This window comes from Elgaria multicarinata, chromosome 16, assembly GCF_023053635.1.
Source record: "Elgaria multicarinata webbii isolate HBS135686 ecotype San Diego chromosome 16, rElgMul1.1.pri, whole genome shotgun sequence".
Taxonomy (NCBI): Eukaryota; Metazoa; Chordata; class Lepidosauria; order Squamata; family Anguidae; genus Elgaria; species Elgaria multicarinata.
In genome coordinates this window covers 1,647,436-1,665,264 of record NC_086186.1, presented here as the reverse complement: position 1 = coordinate 1,665,264, position 17,829 = coordinate 1,647,436, and the positions used below count along the sequence as shown (strand labels likewise).

General features: G+C 39.7%; 1 protein-coding gene across 1 annotated transcript; it reads right to left on the bottom strand.

Annotated features, from left to right (window-relative positions):
* Window positions 1-6,837: 6,837 nt before the first annotated feature.
* PSMA4 (proteasome 20S subunit alpha 4) lies at window positions 6,838-17,661 on the bottom strand. The gene is made up of 9 exons (XM_063142289.1): window positions 17,638-17,661; window positions 16,094-16,117; window positions 15,511-15,553; window positions 14,874-15,036; window positions 11,760-11,837; window positions 9,195-9,283; window positions 8,334-8,464; window positions 8,024-8,147; window positions 6,838-7,158 (listed from the first exon to the last, which is right to left on the bottom strand). The coding sequence occupies exons 2-9, from the start codon at window positions 16,094-16,096 to the stop codon at window positions 7,004-7,006; spliced, it is 786 nt and encodes a 261-aa protein (XP_062998359.1). The 5' UTR covers window positions 16,097-16,117; window positions 17,638-17,661; the 3' UTR covers window positions 6,838-7,003.
* Between the last annotated feature and the right edge of the window lie 168 nt (window positions 17,662-17,829).

Here is a 17,829-nt window from a genome sequence, read left to right as displayed (position 1 = left end):
ACTATTACATATGCCTTATCACACTACAACGTTTTCATTCTTAACATAAAAGTGCACCCCCCACCTCGGGATCATTCTTGAGTCCAAAATCTAATCATTTCTTCTGCTGGTGGTTTCCCACTTCCCTTAGTAAACACGAACACTAGGAACTGTTTCCAAATTCCTTCGAACTCATTTATTTTAGTTACGCCTTTTCTCCACTTAATATTGCATGTCAGTTTATCATTAATGGCTATGTCCCATACTACTTTATACCATTCCTCAATAGAATATTCCCCTTGGATCTTCCAGTTCCTAGCTATCATCAATCGTGCTGCAACCAACAAACTCGATATCAGCTCTATAGTTCCTTTTCCACACTTTATATCTTCAAATAGTGACAGCAATGCTATTTTTGGTGTTTGTTCTATTTTCATTCCCACTATTTCTTCAATTTCTGAGAACACCATCTTCCATAATCTTTGTACATATTTGCATTGCCACCACATATGTAAATACGTTCCTTTTTCCCCACATCCTCTCCAACAATTTGCTGAATGTTGATCACTTATCTTGTTCAATCTAACCGGGGTTAGGTACCACCTCCATAAAATTTTAAAATAATTCTCCTTTATTCTTACTGATAAACTTCTCAACACTCTTTGTTTCCATAGTCCCTCCCAGCTCTGTCGCCCTATTTGTATCTTCAAATCTGATTCCCAAATCATTTTCTCTGTATTCTCTCTAAACTCCTTCTCTAACAATATTTTATATATTTCACTCATTAATCCTTTTGAAACTATACTACCTCCTTTTCCTTTCTCCTTACTTACTACTAATTCTTCAAACCTCGTCATCTTTCTGCACATTCTATTATCTTTAATCCACTTTTTATTCCATTGTTCTAATTGACCATATTCTAGCCAAGATAGCTTCTTCTCCTTTAACAAATTTTCCATATCTTCTCTTGTTTTAATATCTCTTACCCAATCCTTTAATTTTATTTTATTTTTCTCTTTTAATATTTTACATAATCTACCCTTTAGATCCTCTGGGAAATTCTTTAACATTATTATCGGTGCTAAGGGAGAGTTGCTCGGAAGCAGCTTCCCTTTAAATTTGCTCCAAATTTCCCATTGAGTCCTCAGGAGTGGATTATCTATACTTCCAACCCATTTTCTTCCTCCATCTTTAAAAAAAACATTCTCCAAATTCATCTCTACCTTACTTATGATTTTTTCTTCCATCCAATATAAATCTCCTACTCCCATAATTGCTTCTACAACATGTCTTAATCTATTTGCTACGTAGTATAATTTTATGTTTGGGAGACCCATTCCCCCCTTTTTTTGGCTTAGGTACCAATTATTTTTATTCACTCTTGCTCTCTTTTCTCCATTACAATATTTATTAATAATATTTTGCCAACTTTTTATCTCGGTTTCTGATATTTTTATAGGTAGCATCCTAAATACAAAATTAATTTTAGCTAATATCTTCATTTTTATCAAAGCTATTCTCCCAAACCAAGATAAATTTAATCTTTTATATTTCTCCAATTTCTCTAGTACCTCCTTCTTTAACCTCGTTAAATTTTCCCTTTCTAAATTCTCTAGATTTTTTGTAATTTTAATTCCCAAATATTTAATCTCATTCTTAACTTTCAATTCCATTCCCTTAAATTCCCAATCCTTTTCTTCCTTCTTAGTATAGTTAAACAACATCATCTCTGATTTAGACCAATTTATTTTTAACCCTGTAATTTCCTCAAATTCCCTCAACTGATATTTAATTCTTTCTAATTTTCTTAATGGATTCTTAATGGTCAATAAAGTATCATCCGCAAACATGTTTAGCTTTATCTCCCTTTCCTCTCCAATCCCTTCTAATTCTTTATCCTCCCTTAGTGCCTTCGCCAAAACTTCCATAACCATTACAAAAAGGACCGGCGAGAGCGGACATCCTTGTCTTGTTCCTCTGGCTAGTCGTATCTTTTCAGTAAGTCCGTCATTTACCACCACTACCGCCGTATTTTGGGAATATAGCTGTTCTATTACATTTTTAAATTTATTTCCAAATCCCAATTTATCTATAATACTCTTTAGTGCCTGCCAGCTCACACAATCAAAAGCTTTAAAAATATCTAATGCCATAATACCTGCCTTAATATTTGCTTTTTTTATTACATTTATTACATTTAAAACTCTACCCACTAAATTATGCATATGTCTTCCTACCACAAACCCACATTGATCTGCCCCTATATATTCTGCCAAAAATTTATTTAATCGTTTGGCCATAATAGATGTAAAAATTTTAGCATCCTGATTTATTAAAGAAATAGGTCTATAAGAATCAGGATTAGTCAAATCTTTATCTGGTTTTGGGATCAGAATTATCACTGAATGTTCCCATGATTCAGGTATCTTCCCTCCTGATAATATCCTATTATAAAGTTCCATTAATTTTGGAACTAAACAATCTTTGAAGACCTTATAATATTCTGGACCCAAACCATCTGCTCCTGGTGATTTACCCACTTTTAACTTATCAATAACTTCTTCAACTTCTCTTTGAGTTATTACTGACTCCATTAACTCCTTATATTCTGATTTTATTTCCTTCTTTATAAACCTTCCAATATACTCCTCCACCTTTTCTTGTTGAATTTCTTTACCCTTGTACAATTCCTGATAAAATTCCTGAAAAATTTTTATTTTAGCTTTCATTGCATGACAATAATTCCCTCGGCTATCTTTCAACGTTTCTATCCCATTCCTCCCTTTTTCTTTTTGTGTGAGCTTGGCAAGCAACCTCGAGTTCTTATCACTGTTTTCAAAATATTCCCTTTTCATATACATTAAGTTCTTTTGAATCTCTTCTATATTTAAGTTTTCTAATTGTTTCTTCTTAGCTTGTATTTCCACTAATTTATATTTATCTTTACTTCGCCAATATCTTTCCTCCAAATTTTTAATTTCTATCTCTAACTTTTCCTGTTCTGCACGTTGTTGTCTTTTTAAACTACATGTTTCTCTAATACAGATTCCTCTTGCTACAGCCTTCATGGTGTCCCAAATGACTGACCCAGCTGTTCCTCCTCTTTCATTAATTTCCCATGACTCCGACAGTTCCTTCCGAATTTTATCTACTATTTTATTGTATTTCAATATCTTTGTGTTCAACTTCCATCTATATGCCTCTTTATAATCTTTCTTAACTGTAAATTCTAAACTTAACAAGGCATGATCGGTTACTTTTATTACCCCCATTTCCATTTTACAAATCCTCGTTGCAAAGTCTTTTGAAACAAATATATAATCTATCCTGGAGTATGTATGATGAACTGGGGAAAAGTATGAAAATCCAGGCCTATTCCCGTTAAGTAAGCGCCACGAATCTAAATAATCATTTTCTTTTACTAATTTATTCAATATAGTCATATTGTTCCTCTTTTCAGCATTAGTGGGATTTGACCTGTCCCTTTTATTATCCATAACCATATTAAAATCCCCAGCTAATATAGCATACCCCTCCTTAAATTCTTCTATTTCTTTAAACAACTTTATAAAAAACTCTCTATGCCTCTCATTTGGGGCATAAACATTAATCAAAGTATAAACCTTTCCCTCAATTTTACCTTTTAACATAAGATATCTACCCTTATCATCCTTTTTTACCTCTTCTAATATAAACCCACTTTTTTTTGAAATCAAAGTGGCCACTCCATTTTTTTTTGATGTCCCTAATGACTTTTCATAATAGGCTAACCACTTTAATTTTATCATATTCGAATTCTCGGAGCCTTGGTGTGTCTCTTGGATCATTATAATATCTGATCCCTCTTTATTTAGCATTTGTTCTATTCTCTTCCTTTTCACGACTGCCCCTAAACCTTTAACATTGAGTGTTGATACCTTTATCTTTTTATCCATAATCACCCTTTTGAAATCTCTTCCGATCCCTTGTGCTCAGCAATTCAAACTTGCTTACATAAAAACACAAACTCCATACATAAAACCCCCACCCTCCTACCCCGATCCCTCCTCCCCTACCTTCCCCCCCTCCCCACCCCCCCACTCTAATCCCTCCCCCATATCCCCGTGAGTCTAGTACTCCAGCCATCTACTTTAAAGGGGGAGGGGGGAGGCAGTGCTGTGCCTGGCCGGCAGGTTTCTATATTAGCATTTTTTATTTGCAATTATCTCCAAACATAATTAACAATTCTCTTACTCTCCAGATGTCCCAGCCTCATTCCCTCCCCCACCCACTCCAGCCCCATCTGCTTCCCCATCCAGACCCAGCCTCTTCAGCAAATCTTTACCTTGATCCAATGAGGTTACTCTGTGTTCCCTCCTCCCATATGTAAATCTTAAAAAAACCGGGTAACCCCATGCATAAGGAATTTTATTCTTCATTAATGTTTCCGTTATTGGTTTAAGACTACGTCTCCAATTTAATGTGCGTTGAGAAAGATCATTGTAAATTTGCACTGGTTTGCCTTTACACTGTATCTGAACCTTAGATCTCAATTCTTTCATAATTTGCTCTTTTTTGTAATAGTTACCAAATTTCACCAATATGTCTCTAGTCCCTTTGTAGTTTTCCCCCCCCACACGGTGGACTCGGTCCAGATCCGATCCATCTGTTGGTATGTCAGGCATCAGCTCCTTGAACCAGTTCACGATAATTTCTCTAAGATCTTCTCCTTGCGTCTCCTTCAGCTGCTTTATTCGAAGCGAAGATCTACGAGATTGATCTTCCACGGCAATCAAACGCAATTCCCATTCTTTAAATTGTATATTAATTGATTTTTCGAAAGCCTCTTGTTTCTTCTGGTCCAGATCCGCTTTAGCCTCTATCTTTTTGATCTTATCCGAATTTTCCATCGCTTTATCCGCAATAGTACGCATTTGTTTTCTGAATTCACTCATGTGCTGATCCATTTTTTTAAAAATAATGTTATTTTCTGCTATAATCGCCTTGATTTCCATTAAAGAGGGAGGGTTACTACCACTTTCGTTCCCCCCTTCTGCCATGTTTTCTTCTTTATTTGGTATTGTATCCAAAGAGACTGGGTCTATATCTTCCTCTTCCTGTTCAACTCCAGGGGCTGTACTTTCCAGGAAGGAGAGGTAAGCCAAATTATGATTTGAAGGTTTCTTTTTTTGTATATTAAGCTTTTCCCAACTTTTGATCTTTTTTTAACGTTGGGCATGGGTCCGTTCTGGGTAGGGCATAAATCTTAGAGTCCAACTCTCTTCCTTAGCAACTTATGCTGGCTTCTCTATTATATAGCACTCACAGCTCCTTCTTCACGAGGAGGGGGGAAAGATCCAGTTCACAACAGCATTCACTAGAGGGGATCAGATTTAATCATTCAAAGTCTCTCAGCATCCCACATCTCCCTCACCGAATGCCAAATGCAGCTTTTTTCGCCCCTTCACCCCCCCTTCTCGCCACGCCAATAAACCAGTCAACCACTTCAACCTTAGAAAGCCAGCATTTCAATCGTTCCCATGTGAGATAAAGATGAGAGGTTATAACACAAATCAATGTCCAGCAAGCGTAAATTCCTTCTTTTTAAACTGCGTCAGAGTCAGCGTTTACTTTACTTTCACTTTTGACAAAGTTGCCGTTTAGACAGACATTGCATTAATCATAGTTCATCTCACCTCCCTTCTCCAAATCTCTCCAAATCTCTCCACTTTCCCGGCTCCTGTTGGTTTTATAATCATTTTCTGTCAGTTGCTCAAAGATTTATGCCCATTAGAAGAGAGATAATTGCCTTTTCCGGCAAGCGCCGTTCAGAGCCTCAGAAGAAACCCGCCATCGCTCAGGCTGCCAAGCTCCGCCCCCGAAAATATATTTCTCTAATACTTTTGAGTTTTGTGTTGCCCACAAATTATAAAATGGAAAATGAAAACATGCTTACATGAAATTCTTTGTAAATTGCCTAGCTGTGCAATACAGAATTTTGGTGTACATGAAGCTGGGGACCCTGAAGTCAAGAAAACTGTCATTAAATGTCAAATATATAAAGTACCTGCAGTTTATTGCAGAGTATTTGAATCAATATCACATGCTAGCGTAGGATTATATGGAGGAAAAAGTACTGTGTAAGCAGCTTCTTCAAAATGATTTCTGTTGGATCAAGGGTTTTGAATTACAGGAGGGAAAGTGTTTGGAGATTGGCCATTTAATTATATATTATATAAAATCAGCTCTCTGTACATGGAACAATTAAATGGCTAAATATTTCTATAAGGTAACTGGGTCCCAGAAGATCGTTTTCCTGAGCAAGGCGCTCAAGTGGCTGGTTGCCGGTCAAATTCAGACTCTCTTGAATAAAACCAATTATCTGGATTCATTTCAGTCAGACATTTCTGCAAAACGTCATTTTTCCTGCTGGTAAACTAAGACTTTTCTAGATAATTTTGCATCCCTAATTTATTGTTATAATTCGCTAGTGCTAGAAGAGTGATTCTTAAAATAGATTGGAGGAGCTATGAAGTATACAAAGTATTTCTCATTGTTGATGAGATGGTTTAGAAATCTCTATATATCTTTTTATACAGAATATTTTGAGAATGCATAAAATGTGTTGCCTTGTTCAGTTAAGACATTTATTGTGATTTTAGATATGTTTGCCAGGTACGAAGCAGTTTATTTTTAGCGCTCTTTGAAGACTAACGGATCTGCAAATAATATTTTCCCAATCACCACTAAAAATAAATGAGGCAAAACATCAATTTCATTCTGCTGAACACTATTCCAAGTAGCCGTATATTTCAAACCAAATTGTTTTCTACAGTAGCAGCTTATTAGATGTTTCTGACGCAATCAGAATTTTGACAATACCATTTAAAAACTTTTATTATGTAATAAAAAAGAAATAAAGATGGAAAGAACCAAGGTGGAACAGAGGAACTGATTCAATAAACAGCATTCCTGGATCCTTCACACCAACAATGAGGTCTTAGTTTATAGAGATGCCCCCTCCCTGACCTTCAAGGTGCTTGATTTATTTATCTTTCTCTTTTTGCTCTTTTTCTTTCTTTTCACGCTCTGCTTTGGCTTCTTCCTCTTCATGCTTCTTTATCAACACTTCCACTTCTTTTTGCTTTAACACTCTTATTACTGTCTTTCCGTTCTCTCTTGTCAGGGTTGCAATCTCAACTGAAACATGAAGAATGTGTTTATTACATTTAATTATTACAATGTACATATTGGGATTGTCGGAGATAATCTAGAATTACAGGCAGCGAAAGGAGAAAGGCATGCACCCCCTACAATAAAAATAATAATTACAAAACCTTGTATGTATTAGGTATGAAAGGGACTGCCGTAAATCACTGAATTGGCAAGGATTCAAAACACGTTCTCCATTTAGCAACATATAGAACTAGAGCCAACCACACCTTACCTGTGGCATCCCTCCACTACCAGTAGAAAAGCCTGAACTAAAACGTAAGATAAAGATGGAAGATTTTATGGTTCCCAACAGATACTAAAGTGCCCCATCTTCAGTGATAAACCCAAGTCAGAACTGCTCGCAATCCAGACTATAGAATTTTGGAAAGCGATGTGAAAATGTTTGAGGGTTTTTAATGTCAAAGTGATTCATTGGGCATAGTCTTGAGCACATCAATGCACCATTTGGGGCTCAGGAAACTTGCTAATGGGGTGATTATCTCTCATCATGGGGAGCTTTCTACCAACTGATGGCTACTGCTATACAAGACCAAAAAAAAAAAAAAAAGACTTCAGTCTTTCATTGCACCTAGATACTAGGTGCAATTAAAGGTTATTGTATCATAACTCTCTGTGTATAAGTTGTACCACGCATATGAAGACATGGGGAAAGTATCATGGATGATAGACTGTTTTTTTTTTAAAAAAATGTCAGTTAAGTTCAGCACTAGCAAAACTATACCAGCTGCAATATTTATTAAGCTAAGACAACACCTCTCCCAAAGGAAAGCCAAAACCAATTGTGATGGCATCCTAAAATCTTTATAAGCAAAGGCACAGTATTGCTCACCTTTCTCTGCAGAGAGTTTACTAACATCCATGGTTTTGTTCAGGACTTTGACAGCTAAAGCAAGTGCAGATTTCAAGGTCATTTCTCCCTCTTTGTAGTCTTGCTTTAACATTGACACAGCTGCCTGTTAAAGTACATAAAAGGTGTCACTATGGTTTTGCTGAGGGTCTATGAAAGTCTGGGGAAGTAGCGCACTTATCAGCTGAAACTCAGCATACAGAAGTTCCTGTTTTACACTCTCTTACAATGTTGTTTCTCAAAATATGGCCGGGGGGGGGGGGAAGTGCCTTAACACAAGAGACACACTTACAGCACTATTGTTCCCAATGCATGTAGCTTTCCATCCACCATAGTTTCCACTAGGATCACTCTGATACAGTTGGAACCCATAATGCTTATCCCAGCCGATATACAGCAATGAAACACCAAAAGGACGTTTTCCTATTAAAGACAAGGTTATCGGCAATTTAAATTAAGTAGTACAATTTGCCAAAAGGGGAAAAGTCAAGATGACTGCAAAATCCTTTCCTATGAACTTGGATTTAATAGACTGCTCTGTCCTTCTGCTATTTAAGATAAGCTCCAAATAAATCCCTCCCGGTTTCTTTCAAAGATGTGTGGAAGAACAACAAAAAAAAGAAGGATACTGGATTCTCTTTGGTGCTCGTGTGGTACACCCCTAGTTTCTGTAAAGGAGTCAGTGCTCAAGGTTGATTAGTTGCGATACCATCTGCAATTTCTTGTAGCACAGCTTATACAGATTGTCTGAGGATTAATTTTTCCACCTTGTTCTAAAGTAAGTCTTTAAAAAGAACACAAATATCTAATGCATTCCAGAAATTAGCCACAATCGACAGACTTGGTCAAGCATTGCAAGAAAGTCCATGAACAGATTTCTTAAATACAAAGTAGAGCCTGAAAATACACTTATTGTCATCTTTTCTATGCTCCATCCAGACAGAGTTTAGTGCATCAAAAGACAATTTGTTCACCTGGACTGATCAGGTAATAACTGAACCACTACTGTAAGTCAGCCCAATAGAGCAAGCAGCCCTTCACCAACCCGCTGCTGCAAACCTGCAGCCACCACTTTTATAGGACAGGTCTTCGTATCAATTGCTATACAGTCTTTAAATTTACTTTTATTAGACAACTGAAGTAAAAATGTTACCGCCAAACTGCGTGTAAGCTTGCTTGATATCACATAGGGCTGTTACCAACTGCTCACAAGGAATTGGCTCTTGGTACTGTAACAGGTACCTAGAAGATTAAAAAGCACAATATTTAGAGAAAGCTTATGATTTAGATGCATTGAATTATGTTTCTGCACAACTCTTAAGTTGGGTTGGGTGTAAATGTCTAAAATAAAAAAAATCTAAAACAAAACTATCCTCTATTAATTTGGATAGAAATCGCCCAAAGTAGACATGAATAAGCACTCCGTTAACTTTTACATTCAAACTCCAACAGACTGCAATATTTGGAAACATTTTTCTTTCTCCACAGGTTAAGGGGAGAGCAGATACAGTGGAGGGAGGAGGAATGGTCGTCTCAGCCTTGTTTTGCTCCCTTTCACCTTCCCCTTGCCTTGCCTCAAGCCACATGGATCATTTCACTGCAGCCTGGAGGATATAAACTAATCCATACAGGGGTTGTCATGCAGTAGAGAGGGCTGATGCCCTGGGAAAGAAGTGGTGCTACATCTACAGTTGCCTTCAAAGGCAAAACTAGCCAACTAGTTTGGAAGTCGTTTTTTGCCCCCCTCCCGCCAAAAAAATATTCTCTTATTAATGTTTGTTTTGGCTCACTCTTAAATATTTTCAGCAATTTTTAGCTGTAGAGGGTTTAGGCAATCAATGAGTAGGACCCCCCACCCCCAGGGCTAACATCTTCATCCTGTGGGGAAGAAGGAGGAGCTGTTGGTTTACCCCTCCATTGGGAGATGAGAGTACGGAGCAGAGCCTTCCCACCAGCCTAAACAGTCTCCTTAATTTCTTTTTATTTTCTCCCTCTTCCCTCCCCATCCACTTTTCCTTGTGTGTCATGTCTTTTTTAGAATGTAAGCCTGAGGGTAGGGACTGTCTTCTTTATTGATAAATTGTAAGCCGCTCTGAGAGCCTTTTGGCTGAGGGGCGGGATAAAAATACTCTAAATAAATAGGTCCTGAAGAAAGTTGCGGAAAGAGTTGCGTAGTTCCTGAATTGGCCTGAAATAAAAACAACAGACACACACCCTCACTTTCCCTCCCCTCCCCAACTACTCAAGTAGGTCCATCCAGCCCAGCATTCTCTTCGCACCACGGCCAACCAGTTTATTTTATTCATATATTTATTTATTACATTTATATACCACCCCATAGCCAAAGCTCTCTGGGCGGTTTACAAAAACCAGTTGCCAAAGGGAAACCCACGAGCAGGACAGGAGTGGCAAATACCACCCGCCTGCAGCACTCAGGACGAGTAGCCACTGGTAGCATTTTCCTCCAGGAATTTATCCAAACCCCCTTTAAGGCCATCCAAATTGACAGCCATCACTACATCCTACAGAAAAAAATCCCATAGTTCAACTACGTGCTGCATTCTTATGTTCTTTTGGAATTCCTCACAATCCTTTTCGTTTCCAACACCCTAAATAATTTGGTGTCATCAGCAAACTTTGCCCAAAGACTGCAGTTGTCTTTTGATGAAAGAATAATCAGATGAAAGAATAAGCAGAAACTTTGGGGGGACAGGGAGAGAAATCAGGGTAGGGAGGTAGAAAGCAGCAAAAACATGGACCAATGCAGTAAAAAAAATTAAAAGTGAGTCCCTAATAGTAGGTTGGGACTCATGTCTATAAAGACTGAAGGCTACTCATTCAATCAACCTGTTTTAATTGCCTGTTTTTGTCCAATGCCATCAAGGTGGATGCATGATACTGCTGCCTTAGCAAATAATTATGTAACCTAGGAGGGCAGGTTGTCCTACTCAGTCCTTTACACTAAGGCAGGATCAGATAAATTTTGACTATCCTTGAGAAATGTATTTCTGTTTTAAAGACTTCCAATGGGAAATGCCATCTAGCTACGGATCCAGGAGTCCTCTGCCTATCCAAAGCCCTGCTGGCAAGAGGAGGGCAGAGGCTTTTACAGGTGTTATCCTCTGTTTAATATATTTCAAGCTGGACGTGCTACATAAGAGAAGTTTTCCATGGCGGGGGAGGAGGATTCTTTACTTCCCAAATTGAAATAAAGGGGGTGATGCTTAATCGGCTGAATTTACCATGCCATTATTTTGTGTGATTTCTTACAAATTTTAATGATTGATCTAAACTGGCAGGTATAAAACGAAGGTGTCTGGAATACATTTTAAGTAAGGCAAAATCAATAGCTTATTGCATTTCTGTAAACTAGGAAGTAAGTTTCACTGAAATAAGCAGGACATTGCTACACAGGTATGGTTAGGATTAGACTACAAGAAGTTTAGAAAACTGTTCAGTTTAGCAATCAGCCCCTTTGAACACAACAATACTTACTTCTAGGCAGCACATTTTAAAACTGGATTTATATGTCCCTATAAACATGTTTTTTAATGTTAATATGTACATGTTATTAACTTGTTTAAATACATCCCGTCATTCCTTAAAAACCAAGCACTTCTAGCGAGTTTGTCATATTGGTACAACTGCAGTCTCTTAGCCCTGGATTGGCTTGTCACAAACTTGTCTTTAAAACCTCCTTCCATTCTTGCACCCATACCTTTGTGCAATCAGCCTCAGTTCATTTGTTAGCACATTGGCATCTGACGTTATGCCAGCCACACTGCAAGCCATATCTCTGAAAGATAAGAAGTCCACTGCGTTAGACAATGAGCTTTGTGTACTTTGTTGCAAAGACAGCATTTCATAACACCATCATCTACTTAGCTCCAGCCACAGCAACACCTTCACTACACGTACCTGGTTCACACACAACAACCTAGGCTTTACAAATGATGGGTTGTTTGGAAGCACGCAAGAGAGAGCTAGTTCCTGCTTGCACATACATTTCTGTTTCCCTAAATAGCCGAAGGCTGATCTGCACCTGGCTTGATCTTGAATTGTTGAAGGAGAAATAACCCAGAGTCTGAACCCAAGAACAAACCATGTGCTCAAACTCTGTGTTGTTTCTCCCTCAACAAACCAGAGTTCTGGTTTAAACTCTAAAGAGGACAACCCAGGGACGGGGCATCCCTGGGTTGTTTAGCAAAGGAGAAGCAGGTGAACAGTCAGGGTCCAGCACACTCACTTACAAACTCACTTGTTAACCGTGGGCTGTTCATTGCATGTGCAATGGGTCAAAGCAATCACTCAGGAACAGTATGCCAATTACACTGTTTCTCAAATGGTTTGCACTAATACACTGCATGTGTTTCTATGGGCATTGAAATTAATGCACAGATTCTTATAATGAAACATAACTACTGGACTTCTGTAATGATTCGATAACCTGCTTTCATTTCAGTGGTCACCTCTGATGTTTCTCCAGCAATACAAATACAGGTCATAAGTATTTGTCAGATGTCAACAAAAATCTTATTCTTAGAAAATCCAACTGCAGGCCATCGCAAAGCAAGGGAGCCTGACCTCCCAACGGTGCAGGACAAAACTGATGTTGTGGCACAGCAACTGGGTGCTTGTTTACTTGAGAACAACCATAGCTGGAAGTACCTTAAGGGTTGCCAGGTTCAGTATCAGATGGGGCATGTAGGAGGGAACATTTCAGAAGATATGTCACAAATCACTGCAGAAGTATCCGGGGGGTGGGGGGGGGAGGCTTTCCATGCCAAAGTTCTTGCATCAACACAGGAACAAAGGCAGAAGGTGCAAATAGAGCCTGGCTAGGAAGGCCGAGCACCCCACACAATGTCACACCAGGTCTCCCTCTTGTAGTCAGGAAAAGGCCTGTAGAAATCCTGCTAGCTCTAAAGGGTGCTCAAAGTAGCACCACTCCTAGAAATGCAATTGCGAATGGCTGCTACAATCTGTTTAGCTGCATCTGCTTTCCAGACAAAAAGTGCTTTGCGTCCACAATTGTTCTATCTGGCTTTTGCTAAATGCTTTCCTTGCTAAATATAAGAAGGATATAAAATATCCCGTGTTCCAGCTGGCGGAAATCAAACAAAGTAACCTAAGAACTGGATTTAAGAAATGAAAGAATACCAAGGGCAAATATATAAGTGGTTTGGAACCCAAGGGGAATTTCTAGGCAAACTAAAGTGTTGGCGTGATAAAATATCCCTAGCTAGCCCTCAGGATCAGAGAAAGAGGTTATGACTTGGATTAATGCTGACAAGAGTAGTAGCAACTATAGTAAATATGCTTCTACACTGTGGGATATTCACCAGCTAGTTATGAAGAATGCTGGATACAAGCAACTAATAAATGCGCAGTAAGAAAAACATCCAAGGAGTCTGCAGAGATGAATACGATTAACAGATTGGATTCTGAGAAAGTTCTTATGCTCTCTCAAAGGCAGAACAAACGAACAAAGAACAGTAACAGGGCTGTACTGAACTTTTGAGAAAATGCTCAACAGTATGAAACTCCAAGGAAAATCAAATGCGGAAAAGAACAAAGACTCCAAAAAAGCCATGGGGGAGATTGGCAAATATCATTATTATTTTTTGTTGAAATATAGGGCTGTTGCCAATTATTTCCATATTAATGTGTTCAAACTGATGGCTTCCCAGTCCCAGAGAAGAAAGAGCAAGGGGACAGGAGCAGGCAGAAGAAACATCATGGCCTGCTCCTGTTGGACTCTTCCCCCACCCCCACAGGGCAAACTGTCATCTTGGCCCTGTGGGGAAGAAGAAAGAACAAGGGGACAGGAGCAGGCAGAAGAAACATCATGGCCTGCTGCTGTTGGACTCTTCCCCCACCCCCACAGGGCAAACTGTCATCTTGGCCCTGTGGGGAAGAAGAAAGAGCAAGAGGAAAGGAGCAGGCAGAAGAAACATCATGGCCTGCTCCTGTTGGACTCTTCCCCCACCCCCACAGGGCAAACTGTCATCTTGGCCCTGTGGGGAAGAAGAAAGAGCAAGGGGACAGGAGAAGGCAGAAGAAACATCATGGCCTGCTCCTGTTGGACTCTCTCTGTCTCCTCCCTCCCTCCCTCCTGAACTCCTGTTCCTTGTGTGTCATGTCTTTATTAGACTGTAAGCCTGAGGGCAGGGACTGTCTTTTTTGCTAAGTGTAAGCCGCTCTGAGAGCCTTTTTTGGCTGAAGAGCGGGGTGTAATTATGATAAATAAATAAATAAATAAAACATACTACAATCACAGTTTTTAAAGCTCAGCTAAAAACTTTTCTTTGTTTTAAAGCTTTTAGAACTTGATTTTGATCTTACTGTTAGTTTTACTCTACCCTGTGCCTGTTTGGTGCATTCTCTTCCCCTTCTTATTGTTTTATTATGGTTCTATTAGAATGTAAGCCTATGCGGCAGGGTTTTGCTATTTTATTGTTTTACTCTGTACAGCACTGTACACTGATGGTGCTATATGAATAAATAATAATAATAAACAATAACAATAATTATGTTTATGTCTTAGAAATTAACTCTTGCTATTACAACAGTCCTGGAAAAAAAATGAGAAATTTGTAAACAGACATTGAAAAGTGCAGGACCCCAGAGAGATATAAATCTCATAATCTCAACTGTAAATTTGTAATCATATCAAATTTCAACACATTTCATGAAGACAGTTTCAATGACAGCACTAGTCAGACACATACATCTCTGTGAACCGCCCAGAGAGCTTCGGCTATTGGGCAGTATAAAAATGTAATAAATAAATAAAATAAATACAAAACAGTTATTGCAGTAACAAACTTACTCATTGAGCTTATATATTTTCTCTGAAAAAAAGACTTCATCCAGAAGTTTATGGATGTTGCGCCTTTCTGCTGCTAGCAATACTCCATCGTTTGCTAGAATTCCTAGGCAGGTGCCTGCATGTCCAATGGCTTCCATAGCATATTCAACCTGATACAGGCGGCCTAAGGGGAAACATTGGAAGCAGAACCAGTTAAAATACCAGTTATTTTAACTACAGGACACCATGTCACACAAACAAAAAATGCTTTTTCACTGGTGTTCTGGGAGTTAGGTGGTCTAGAAGAACAAAAATAGAACATATATTAACCAAGTTTAGGTAGAGGAATACAATCAAGCTAAAAATCAAAACTACTGCTTTTAGAAAAAATGACAAATTTTACTCTTTCAGTAATCAAGATTAAAATGCACGATGCTCACAACACAAATCCTATTAATGTTATTTGGAAGTAAGTCCCACTGTTTCACCCTGGCTTGTTCCAACTATATAGGTACTATAAATAGATACTGTGTAGTATTATATGAACTACATATATACAGCTGTTCAACACACACAAACCATTCCAGATAATTATCAATACTTGTGAATTTTAATTATTTCCCTTCTCCCTTCCTTCCTCTTTTCCCCATGCAATTACCTTCTGGAGAGAAGATTGTAGTTCGGGAATCATATCTTCGAGACTGCAAAGAAAAAACCCAAATCAAATGAAGTATAACATCCATAATACGTTTGAACAACCACACCTGTTGGTTTTAGCACTCTCAACTGCAACTCAAATTACAGCCCATTTAGTTTGTCCCAAAAAACTCAACAGGAGCCACAAAGGACAGAGTCAGCCTTTATGCGCACCTTGTCCCATTTCCATACACACTAGAAACACGCACATTTCTGTGCCTGATCTTTGTGCTGGAAAGGAGCAGTTACCAGAAGGGAAGGGGCCACCCACTCTTGGCAAGCTTGTCTGTTGACACCTGTGTCCTAGGCACGTGGAATTGCTCTAACCAGGCCCATATTTATGATCTCCATCATAAACTGGGTTTTGGAAATACTGAAGAAAGAACAAAATGTTATTTTGCATACTTTTGTATGCCTATCAGCATAAACCATTTCCCCCCACTATTCTATCAGCCTTGTTCCACAATCCTAAAACTACTTCTGTATTCATTTCACACACCATTCTTTCACGGTTTAATGCCCATGGAATTAGGACAGAAACTTACCATGGTGTTTTAGGTTGTACTGCCCTGTAAAAGAAAACAAATGTTGTTAAATAGAATTCATCCAATAGTATTATTACACACAGGATTGCCAACTTTAATTTTCTGGTTTTTTACTGACTGTTTCAGATGCATGTTAACAGTAATTTAGAAGTTGAAGCTTGTCCCTCACTCCTCCATGCCAAGAACAGTTTCACCTCCAACATCTCCGTTAAACAGATTCCCATGAAAGACACAGGAGCAGGTCCAGTATGGAAGTTGGCAATGTTAATTAAAGTAGCTAATGAAAACAAATGTTCAATTAAGCAGAGACTGATGTATAATAAATGCCATCATGATGACTTGATAGGAAGACATCCATTCTGATACTGCTTCCTCCACTATCAAAGGCAGCATACCCACACCAGTTGTTGCACTCGTGTCCTGGTTGTGAGTTTCCCGTTGACAGCTGGTTGGACTAAATGGACCCTTAGTCTGATCCAACAAGGGTATAATTATGTTCTTAGCAGCATAAGTGTGCCAAAATGTTGCTAATAGGGGGGGAAACTCATTTTCTGAGGTAATGGACATTAAAAACCTCATATTAGGGTTTACTTCAAAACATCAGAGTCTCATAGATGAACACAATTTCCCCCTTTTGATTACACTGAACTAGTTCTGGGACCCTTCCTTAAAACCTTCCATTCTCGTCTGTTTGCACTGCCAGCATTTCTTTGTCACGCTGATAGTGAAAGCAAAACTAGAGGCACATTCCCCACTTGAAGTGCCTGACGCATCACCCACTTTTGCTAGCAAGAGGCAGAAGCATTATTATTATTATTAACCATATTTATATACCGCACAATTATCTAATACAGATTCCAGAGCGGCGAACATAGGTATAAATAGTAAAAGAAGACTAAAAAAGGAAATTAAAATTGTTCGATTTAAAAACGAAGGAGCCAGTCGAAACAGGGGCTAAGTCAGCTGAGGAAGGGGCTTCTCGGAACAAGAGATGTTTTCGGGGGGTTGGCGCCTGCCTGACCTCCAGCGTGGATGGGGCCGACTTTTAGATGCACATTGATGGGTCAAGGAGGAATCCCAAGACACGTTAGCAATTACGGCGATGGCATCAGCGTGCCCAGTTTCTCCAGGTGGAAGCCAAGAACGAGGGCAGGGTCGCCCGCCTGCAGGGGATCTCGGAGCGCGCCAGCGCGCGCGCCTGCCTGCCTGCCTGCCTGCCTGCCTGCCGCACACCTGCCTCAAAAGCACCAGAACACTGGCGGCTCTCGAGCTACTCCTCCCGGGGCGGCCTCAGAGAAGCAGGCCAAGGCCCGCCCGCTCCTTCCCTCCCTCGACAGCCGGGCTTCCTACCGCAGCGGTGCAAAGTCATCCCCATCCCAGGAACAGAAAGCGGAGCAACAGCACAGGCGGGACGACGAGGACCGGGGGACTGGCGCAGCCCCGCTCGCTCGCTCGCCCTCCGTCCCCGGCAGCCCCGGTCCCGGCGCAGCCCCGCCGTGAGGGTCCGGCTGCCCGGCGGACGCCCGAAGCCCCTCGTCACTCACCTCCCTCGCTCAGTCCTCCCCCTGCCGGTTTCCAAAATGGCCGCCACGGCGCGCCTGCGCACTCTAACTTTAAACGGCGGGGGCATAGATGTTCAGCGCTAGACCGGCCATCCAGGGCTCCTCGGACCGGATTTCCGGCCGACTTTAGTCGCCTTGTGGGTTTTTTATATGGGAGGAAAAGGAGCCGCTGTT